Genomic DNA, 11,387 nt, shown 5'->3' with positions numbered 1-11,387 from the left:
AACTTTCCAGGCATGAATGATTCTGAGAGTTCCTTTCAGCGGCAAGTTACTACAAGCAGCTAATTAGAATGAAAATATATCAATTAATAGCCATATATATATAAAAATGAAAATGCAGTTAGCAGATACTGATTGGCATAAAAACGATTTTATTGGCCAATCTTGTTCAATATGGATTAGTGATAAGTATTATACGTTTCCTTTTACGTAAAATTACATGTCTTTACGCAGTCAGGTTCTTTACTTTGATTTCTGATCAATACAAGTAAGCCGCCTGAATTTAAAAGAACACTACTTGTCCTTCAAATAGCTAAGCTAGCAAGTATGGCGTCAGAGCTATGGCTGAAAGCTTTGTCACTGTTAATGGCTATCCTCGTATGTGAACGTAAGTGAACAATTAATGCTTCCTGAATAAGTGAGTCAATTCATAATGATGCTTTATTTGATTTTATCTGCTCTTTTGGGGAACGTAGATGGAATTTAAAAAATAATAATAAGAAGAAGATTAGTTGTACAAAGGGAATAATGGCGATGAAATCCCCGTGATTATGGAAGAGTCTTACAAAGAAGTTGTATTCATATACTAATATGAATGTTATAAGGTGTTAGTAATCACTTCAATCACCACTCTTTTGTAGATTATTTTTTCTTTAACTCGCTATTAGCGAACCGAGATGAGTGGCAAGTGTGTTGTACAAGATGGTATATATGAATATATGAATATTTTTCCGCGTTTCTTTTCAATAAGACTTCAAGCTAGAACATTGAGTCTCTGGTACAAGTTCATGTATTCTTCAGTCACATCATAACATGTTGAATTTTGAAAACTTCAGTTCTCGTGATTACAAGACATGACGTCATTATTTGGATAAGATCAAGCCACTTTGTATATTATTATAATCTCTTCTGTCACAGTCTTTGCTGGTGTCCTTCTTGTGCATTAGCCGGGCGCATACCATGCACCCGGAGCATCGATCAGTCACTCAAGAAAAGTCAATCGTTCTGTCCATACACTAAGCACCTTTCTGAGGATGCGCGCAGCTCCCAGCATGCAGATCTTTTGGATTTCTGTCAAAGTAGCTCTCTCTGATACTTTATTTTTTACTTTTTTTTTTCTGACTAGTGGAGGGATCCAGTCGGTCACCATGCCCAACGTCACCTAGTCTTTGTTTTCAACCTCCAATAAGAGGTTTCTGCAGAGCCTATTTTCGTCGATATTATTTTGATTCAAAAAGTGGCAAGTGCAAAATGTTTATTTATGGAGGTTGCAGTGGAAATCGAAACAACTTTAGAGACAAGAAGAGCTGCGACCAAACATGTGCAGGTAAAACCAAATGCAATTCAATAGGGCACTTAAAGTTAAACGCAACCAACGAAACCACAAAGGAGTATTTAGGTTTATTTATGTTCCTTAAAAAAGTAAAATTTGAATAATAACACGAATCATTACTCCATTTCAGTTTCCTCAATATGTTTGTCATCACACCCCCATGGTACCTTCGTCAGGTAATATGCCGTTAACATCCACAGCAATATGCCCCGGGGGAGGGACTAATAGTAAGCCCACACCAGCTCCTACAACTGCGCCGACAAGACCAAAGCCCACAATATGCCCGGCTATCTTGCGTGGCCTCTGTACCCTTCCTCCAGTTAAAGGACCTTGTAGGGCCCGCAAGACACGATTTTACTATGATCAACGAACCAATCAGTGCAGGATGTTCATTTATGGTGACTGCAGGGGAAATGGAAATAACTTTAAAACAAAGAAGAGACGCAATGATTATGATAATGGTTATCCTTTTGATTAGCATTACGACCACAATTACTTTGATGACGATGACGATGATGATGATATTATTATTTTATTATTATTATTACTGTTGTTGTTGTTATCATCATCATCATCATCATCCTCATTATTATTATTATTATTATTATTGTTGTCGTTGTTGTTGTTTTACGTATATCACAGCCTTATTCCTCGATGCCAATTTTATCATTTAAAATTATTTACTTATATTTTTATTTATTTATATACTTAATATTCAAAGCTCTATTTATTTTTATACCTTATCTTATTTCTTAGTTATTGTCTCAGTTACATGTAAGACAGTAATATAACAGTCTTAGGATAAACAGTAATAACATTTATTTGTACATGGAAACCCGCCTAGTTTGTTGGGGCCAGAGTGTTCCGTTTGTGATTTGAATAAATTAAATATTATATACTAACCTATCTGCCTAACATCTACCTAACTGCCTCTAACCTATTATAAATATTTTTATTACACATATGCATGTCAATAAGTCATTTTTCCCTTGATTTCATGTTTGTTTTCTGTGATTAATTTTTCGTCAGCCATTGTTATTGTATATTAGGATGCATGCGACAAATTTTAATTCTTTCACTTTTTTTGGAGATAAATGTTTTCGAAGAAAATGGCCGAAAGGAGGGCGTGGACCGGGTGGATCAGGTCGGAGAGGCCGAAATCGAATGCGTTATTGGCGTAAGTAGACAAGTTATAATTATTTTCATCTTACGTAACTGATGAGGAATTTTAAAGAAAAAAGAAATAATTAAGAACATGAAAATAAATACAGTATTAACAAAAAAAAAAGAAAAAAACACACAGAAAACAAATTACTAACATAGGTATAAAAAGAAAACAAACAAAGGCGCGCGTGCTTGCCCTATATAAGACCCATTGAGCCGCCATGAACAAATTCTTTATTTACGAACGCCCGTACGTAAATAAAGATTTTTTTTTTTTTTTCATGATAACGTGTTCAGCTATGTTTTTCATCTCTTTTCCTAAGTACTCAAAATTCGTCGACGGCAATGATGAAAAACTACCTATTTTTTTTTTTTTTTTTTTTTTTTTAATTTAGCTTCGTTCTAGCCACTCAAACAAACTAGACAGCAAAAGCAATGAAGATGTTTTGCAAATAATAGAGCCTGAATGATTCGATGAAAAGTCTGCCGTAAAGACTGGCATTGAAGTGAGAAAAGACCAGAAATTGTTCTGTGTCGCAAAATATCCAATTTGTGTAAAGTGTCCTCCGCTTTTAACGTTTGTTTACAAAACAAGTTAATCATAATAAGCTCAATAACGAAAAAATATGCTCTTTTTGTTATTCGTTAATTTTTCGAAAATTTCTTTTGCAATAACAAGACAAATCACACAAGAAGACATAAATTTATTACTCATAAAAACAACTGCTGCCGGGTGTTCTCAAGAAGCCGCAATGACAAGCCAAAGTTCGTAAATGAATGTAAATGACGACAGTCGTCTTCGCTTAATAAAAACGTTTTCTGGATTTCGCCTAGCAAAACGTAAACATCTTTTCAGCAAATCCAAACCATACTCCACGACTTCTCACGAACATGTGAGTATTATAACTTAGGTGAACTTCAATACTCTTTTACCTTTGTTTCTGCTTTAGTTTTCATTCATCGTTAACGAATAAATAAGCAAATTTTCTTTATCAGTTTTGCAGAAAGAATTGTCATTGATTAGACGAATGTGGCGTGTTTGTAATCAGCCAATAGAAGCGTTTGTTATTGTGTCGCGCGTTACGAGAATTTTGCAGTTAATCAAAAAGCAAGCATTTTTGTCAGCTATGTTATATAAGAATTTTGCTCATGCTTTTAGCTGTGCGTATATCGAGTTCTAGATGCACTTGAAAAGTTTGGAGAGCACTCAAGAAGCTAGAGCTACTATTACGCATCTTTCCCGCTCTCCAAACTTCCCGCGTGCGTCCCATATACGCACGCTAAGCATGGACAAATTCTTAATTTGGGGGTTCAGACAACTACGTCCTCGAGGAGCAACGGAAACGCCTTAAAAGCAACACATACATGAAGAGTTTGTAGGGAAGTCAAAATCTCAGCTCTTTGGTGATCACCGTGCTTTTTGGCAAATATCTTTGTCTTTACTCCTTTTTTGTTTCTATTCTGTTTTGGCAAGATTTGAGCACCAGAAAATTGTAATTATTAAATGGAACACAATAATAAGGGTGGATGAAGTTTCCAAGCAACTCGTATTCACGAAATTCAGTGAACTTCGCTTTCATTTCTTTTGCAATGTACTGTAAATGCCATTTTTACTGCCGACTCGGCTAAGGGTATACTCGCAAGTACCCTACATTTCAACTCGCGGGTACCCTACGTTTCAATTACTTTACGGTGTTATCTAACTGTCCGTTGCCCTAATCGTTTCTGCTACAAGGTAATTTTTTTCAGACTGTTTTTTGAAAAGAATCAGGTCGTCATTTTGCTTGTAGCAGCTTGTCTGTTGAGCTAATCTTAGCTTATCAGTCGCTCACTTTTATTCGTTATTTTATTTTATTTTTCCATTCTTTTAGTCAGGATATAGTAATTGGATGCCTAAATCGATGAAATTTAAATGTCTGTCGCTTAGAATCCCGGGTCCATTGAGGTCAACAAAAAATTTCCCGTCCGGTTAGGGGTTAGTATTTTGTCGTTTTTAGCCGTGACACTTCTGAATGAATCATACATGAGGTAAAAGCAATAAAACGGTTAAACAGTACTGGAAACAAGTTTGAAAAATAAAAAAGATGGCGGCCGAAACGTGGAGAATTTTTTTCTGCCTTTCAAACACGTTTTCTGGAAATTTTCTTCGGGCCGGCTACCCCTCACGGGTTCAGTCAAATTCAAAGGAAAACAAAAAACCCAGTTTTTATCACAATCCTTGGTTTCAAAGACTGTGGTGGTTTTAAAGGCAGACAAGAGATGTCACTATATCAGGTACTACCATTCGCGATTTCTACAAACTTTTGTTGTCATCTCTCTGCGAAAGTCTACGCAGGTGAAAATCCATACAAAAATGGCGATTTTTTGGTTGGTTTTTAGCGCGAAAAACCCTGTGAAATCGGTTAAGCTGGCATTAATCGAAGGTAAGATCTTGAATTTGATGTTTCTTGATATAAATATTCCGGTGGTACCCACTGAGATTGGGTGACGAGTAACTCACAATCGATTGTGAGTATTCTGATATCAGAGAGCAAAAAACTCCGAAACTTATTCCACCATATTTTAAAGACCAAATCGTGGCTCGAATGCGGCTCTAGCCTGTTAAATTCCCGGATGTGACCGGGCATTCTACGCGATGAATAATTGCAAGTTGTTTGGTCTTAAATAACTTCCTGGTGATTCTTGATTGCCCTTATCGGATTGTGTCATTTACTATACAGGCGGGAGAGGTGATAATACCGCAGTAAATGGTTACCAGCAATAGAAGGTTTTCCGGAAGGTGGGTCTCTAACCACTATTTTAACCCTCAACTGTCCTCGACTCTGAGCGTTTATGAGCATTAACAGACTTACGTTGAATTTTGTTAATTTCCAGCGCGACACGACAGACGATAATGTGGCAAAAGGGAACATGCTGATTACTAGTTTTAAATTCATGTAAAACTTAAATATCATTTGTTTAGCAAATAATGTGTGATTTAATAAAATTGTTACGACACCTTACTAGCTGGGTGTTTGCCTGTTATTTTTCATACGTGTTATTTTGACTATGCGTGAGGTCATGGTAGCTGGCCATTGGCCTTTTTCTATCAGCGGTCGGCCGGATCTTTAGTAGACCTCGAACAGTAAAATCGTCAATTAAAAATTTTAGAGTAAAATGGTAAACTGATCTTTACGGCAGGAACAATGATATTAAAAATAACTAAGGAAAACAAAATGAAATGGTTATTACGTATACACGTATCTGTCTGATATTTCGGTTTGCAACACAAATCTGAAACGGGGGCTGAAAAATTATTGACAAAAATGAATACAGATATAAGATGAACGTTACATACTCGAAATGATATAATTTCCAGTAATATTTATAGTTGAGTTCATCGCGTCTATTTTTACACCATGAGGTTCTAATGCCACTGCTTTGTCATAAAAACCCCGCTAATACTAGACGTGATGAACTCAGTTGGTGACATTTGTATTTTTTATCACTTTGGTTAGTAAGTTTGTTTTAACGTTAAACGTAAATTGGAAGACATTTTTTTTTTTTTTTCGCTTTTAAAGCTTTTTTCCCCATATTTTATGACCAGAAAGTCTGTGGTCAAAAAGGAAACACATATAAATATATATATATATATTTTAATATGTTTATTTACGTTTTTTCATCATAACTTCATAACTGTAACTAAATTAATTTGTTCCGCTAATTATTAAACCAAATGCTCCTTTCTTGAACTCCACGACTTAAAAAAAAAAAAAAAATGTAAAATTAAAACCTTGATATTCATTAATTAACTCATTTTGTTTTATTTTATTTTGTTTTTATCCTTTAGTCAGGCAGGAATTTCGGCATTTCTTGGTAAGGGTGACCTCTGTTTGGCAAATCACACTGAAAAAACAATTGGAGATTGATATAAGAAAAAATGTTCTATTAGAATGAGGTAACTTACATGGATATACTCTGTACCTATGAGAAAAAAAAAAAGAAAGAAACTGAAAGAAATACCTCTCTCAGCCCATAATTGCTCCGTGTTCAAATTTTTAAAATTAATTAAAAAGTGCTCCTTTCCGTATTATAGAACACATTTATCAACTCCTTACCAGTTTATTGTTTGATGTTGCAGCAGCATTTAAGTGTGGCCAGTGTGCATCCCTTATTATTTTCAGCACAAAGCCTCGTACCAGGAGGGCAAACATCTTCGATGTAGTAGCACGCTCCTGTAGGCCAATCACACTTGCCCGGTTCAAATCCACCTGTAGAAAAAAATGATACGAAATGCTAAGCAGTCCTTGCTCATAGTCAGAAGCGCTTGCAATATAATTTCCCAGGGATTAGCTGTATCATGTAAATGTGCTTTATTGCTAGTAAGACATCTGCCGCCGCGAAGCGTTGGGATTTTTGAAGCCTTTTAGTCTAGAATTCATTTCAATAATACGGCCCACAAAGAGTACTATTTATTGCCAAATGACCAGCTGCTCGGAGTTTTGGAATTAAACGTAGCCTGAGATACTAGGTGGTCTCTTTAAATGCTTAGTACAGCGTAGAATACATCCCAGTAGAAACATTCAAAAGGTATTAACCAAACTTACTTGATATGCCGTCTAACACTTCTTACACTAAACTCTTGCTACACATACTTATATGGTATATTCTGGTATATGGGTTAGGGGTTAGGGGTTAGGGTTAGGGTTTTTGATATGCTGCAGCAGTATTTTCAAATGATTTTACCTTTAGTGGAAGGCCTTTGATCTTTTAAACAAGATGAGGTATATTTTATGGGTGGTGGCGCTGCAGGAGGCCTGTGACGTCACCAACAATGGTCGCCATCTTGGCCACCATTCTTGGATTTTACCAATAATATATTTTTTTATTGATAACAAATTAACAACATTAATACACAGCAGAAAGTAAAAGAATAAGTAAGTAAATAAATACGTCAGTAAGTAACAAAACAAATTACAATAAAAATAAAAAGTATTGGAAAATAAATAATAAAAAAAAACTGTCAGTTGCTACACATACTTAATATTGTTTGCCACAATTTTCAATGCGATATTGTTCAAAAAGCTTACGTAAAAATTCCTCTAAATTAGGTTTCGTTACAATGTTCTTGCAAGAATACAGGTATTTCTTTTGTAGTAAAACCAATAGACGAAGTTTGCGTTGAGTTGAAATTGGCATTTGCATTGAAAGGGAGTCATCGAACGTGTTAAATAAAATTTGCTTGTGTGAAAGTTGTACGTTCTCTTTTTGATATTTATGAAGCCACTTTAAAGTTCTGGAAAAAAATTCTTTTGACTCTTGACAATATAAAAAGGTGTGTTCAATTGAATCTGGATTAAGGCAGAAAGGAATTAGAAATCAGGTTAAAACCGCGAGAAATGTTTTTTTGTTTTTTTGTTTTGTTTTGTTTTTTTTGTGCTTTACATGAAAAATAACACATAAATAAACTCGTTGCATGATTTTAGCGACAAGATTTACTTTTATTGTTGAACGAAGTTGAAAAAACATGTAATTTCACCCAAAATTGGCTTGACCACCTGCTACTTATGAGGTCATATCTCGGAATCATAGCAACTGACCATCACTAAACTCCCCTCAAAATCTGCGCGAGGGATGAACGAACAGCTACTGAAAACGTCAGGTGCTGATGTTCCATCCTTTAGGAAAAAAGTCAGAAAAACCTTATTGGGGGTTAAAACATTTTAAAATGTTTAAGGTTTAAACATTTTAAAATTCTTTAGTTTTCTTCCTTTTTGAATTTTTAATGAGTTTATGAACTTAAGTTAAATCTTCTCACCGAGACATTTTTGCTCGCAGCTTAACTTGTTTAAAAAGTTGTTTTGGTTTCCACGGCAACCCCCATAGGTGAATTCCTTGCACTGTCCACTTTTTACATGAAAGAAATATCGTCGAAAATACCCTTTGCATGGACCATGTACCGGAGGAAGAAGACAAACCCTGGGTGGCAAGCTAGAATCAGGGGCGGATCCAGGGGGAGGGTGCAAGGGGTGCGCACCCCCCCTGGGATGACCTGCGGCCGCTTTCTAATTAACACTGTGCAGTAGCTTGACAGACATACAAAATCTGCTCTATCGTTTGATATGTATTCTCAGCAGTTTACATTATGTTATTTCCTAGTCAAAAGCCCTCTTCTTCGTATTCGCTTTTACAATTTTTTACGTCATCGGTCAGTTAGTGGTGCACCCCCTCCTAAGAAAAATCCTGGATCCGCCCCTGAGAATCCTCCACACCTTAAAGAAAATAATAATAAATAGCAATAAGTTCGTCCACAGAATACCTCCTTAATGCGGGGAATAAAGGGTTGGAACCAAGCGTCAGCATAGAAAGATGTAATAACTATAAAAGTAAATTATAATTATCATAAAAAAAAAATAAATAAATAAATAACATCCTAGAATCCTTTGAGGCAACTTTTTTTGGAAAGCTTTATAACTTTCAAAATTTTATAGGGAGAAGATTGTCAGACCACAACAAGGTAACATTTGCCCTAAAATATCTTCTCATGTCTCATCTAGGGTGATGACGTCATCAGACACGTGACCATTGCTGAATTAAGAGTTTTTGTTGCAGTGACAAGATTTCATTATTGGGTTAAAATAAAATAGTATATTTGAGGTTTTGGTTGTGTGCAGCATTTAAAAATAACCAGTTGACGTCCGGCATGTAAAAATTAAGGGGGCAATGATCATGAGCGAAAAAGTCGGGAAACTAGGCCCAGGGCTGTAGAGAGTTGACGTTTTATCACACGGCGGAGAAAATTTGCAGGAAAGTAATATTATACCTGACATTTTTTTTCGTTACCGAAAGAGGGGCATGACGTCATCAGTCACGTGATCAGAGCGTTTTGAATATTTTAGTTCGTTTTAAAGTACATTTTTCTTAATGAACCTGCAAGTTTTTGTTGTTTTTCTCTACAAATCTTCACACTGTATTACCCCTGAGTAATTATTATTCCATTTTTAGAGTAGATGGAGACGAAAACTGAGCCAGAAGTTTAAAACTTGCGTAAATCGACCGATATTGCAAATTAAAATCGAAAAGGAGCCCTACTTTTGAGAATTTTGTAAAATTCTTTTTTAACTTAACTGTTTGTTTGCCGAAATAAATGTTCAACGTTTGTTAATAAAGGAGAACTTTCAAAGCTAAAAGGATGATCAAGGATGTATTTGGCGGCCATATTGTTTTTCATGTAGTAGTTCTTCTAACGCTAAAAGCCAAATGGTTTGCTACCCTTGCCTAAAACAATGAAAATAATGATAAACTATGTTGTGTTAATGTTTTCCCCGACCGATGAAAAGACATCTTACGAGCAGGGAGAGAATAGTGCAGTCTTACTGTTCAGACGGTAGCCGCGAGATCGAAAGTTCATAAATTTCTTAAACGTTCCCCGGCATGGGCCAGGCCTGAAAGAATAGTAATGGGTTTATTGTAAGCTTTACGTCTGGCTTCGATCAGTTAAATATTTCAATTCTACACGGAAATTAAAACAACAACAACAACAATAACAACAACAACAAAAACGAACAAATCATCCTTGAAAACTGTCAATCACCATAGAGAAGGAATTTGTACCACTTTTAAACTTCAATTGGCAGCGCTTACCGAGGTGGTCCAGTAGATAGAGACATTTATTTTCAGTTCTAACGTATTTGGAGGGTCTGGGTTCGACTCCCCTTAAAGTAATTTTTCGGGATCTTATTTATTTTTTATTTTTCTTTTTCTTTTTCTTTTTACTCTCCTTTTTACCGGTGTGGTGCATATACCTAGTAACATAATGTGGTAAATTGAAAGCAAAATTTGCAGGAATATAAGATCTCTAATATTAGAGATCTCGCACGCGCGTTAAATAAATGGAAAATTTCACCTTCCTTTCTGTGGTTTAACTTTTGAAAAAAATAAAGCAAAGTGTATGTATTCTCATGATTTGAACATTCACTGTGAAATATACGCATATTCGCGGTTTTGCGAAACAAAAGAGCTAAAAGGAGAAAACAATAGCGTGCTGCATTCATTGTTTAGTTTGCCACCTACAACATATTGGTGAGCTTCGTCGTGCATTCTTGGCAACCAATGGCTGAAGCGCTTTCATAGAGTCTATGCACGATTGCGCGTAATATGACAGATCTACGAACTTTGTTGAACTGGAAGTAAATGTCCCGAAAACAATAGGCATTCTGCGCGATGAACTTTGACTGAAGCCTCGTATTAACAAGATGAGGTCACTACAGGATCTGTAAATCCAAGGTCTCCCATGCGCACAGAGAGACCAAGAAGGTGGCGCTCAACTTTGGTGACTATAAGGTCATTATCATTATTATCATTATTATTATTTTCTCGCTTCAGGAGTTACTACCCCAGGCTATGTGTGTCTTCTACCCTAATCTAAATTTTTTCTCAGGGCACAATCGTAAAAGTTTCTTAAAGGTAACTAGCTACCAAACTCTCTTAATATCGACTTCTGCTGTGAAAGATTAAAAGAAATGTGTTAGGTTCAAATCATCTTTTTAACGTTCAAGATTCATCCACAACACACTCACCAGCTTACCTTCCAGCCCAGCAATAGCTGCTAACAGAAGAAGCATTGTAAGCCAAAGAGAAAACGCCATTGCTGCAAGTGTTCGGGATGCTCACATACACGGTTCTAAAAAGTCTGAACTATCATTGAGTTCATGCCTTCAGGGACAATATGGATTCGAGACAGAACCACTGTGCAAGGACTGTACTTCAAATGAGAGGGTACTTGATAGTACTTAACCAAATGCATTACTAAAGGTGGATAGTGAATTAGTTTTGATTACCTGTGAGAGTTTAGGAAAGCCATCATTGTATCGATTTACATTTCCTAAACCGATCACTTGTAAACGCAAAAATG

At 35.9% G+C, this 11,387-nt stretch overlaps 1 protein-coding gene and 1 long non-coding RNA gene across 2 annotated transcripts; one reads left to right on the top strand and one right to left on the bottom strand.

The window, feature by feature from the left end:
- Positions 1–237: 237 nt before the first annotated feature.
- Positions 238–1,823, top strand: LOC140948345 (BPTI/Kunitz domain-containing protein-like). Its single transcript, XM_073397583.1, has 3 exons — positions 238–385; positions 1,124–1,324; positions 1,531–1,823. The coding sequence occupies exons 1-3, from the start codon at positions 325–327 to the stop codon at positions 1,806–1,808; spliced, it is 540 nt and encodes a 179-aa protein (XP_073253684.1). The 5' UTR covers positions 238–324; the 3' UTR covers positions 1,809–1,823.
- Positions 1,824–6,131: 4,308 nt separating this feature from the next.
- LOC140948371 (uncharacterized) lies at positions 6,132–7,140 on the bottom strand. The gene is made up of 2 exons (XR_012167031.1): positions 6,592–7,140; positions 6,132–6,379 (listed from the first exon to the last, which is right to left on the bottom strand). It is a non-coding gene; the product is annotated as an uncharacterized lncRNA (long non-coding RNA).
- Positions 7,141–11,387: the final 4,247 nt, after the last annotated feature.

This window comes from Porites lutea, chromosome 1 (genome assembly GCF_958299795.1).
Source record: "Porites lutea chromosome 1, jaPorLute2.1, whole genome shotgun sequence".
NCBI lineage: Eukaryota > Metazoa > Cnidaria > Anthozoa > Scleractinia > Poritidae > Porites > Porites lutea.
The sequence above is the reverse complement of the archived record's forward strand: the minus strand, read 5'-3'. Positions and strand labels throughout refer to the sequence as shown.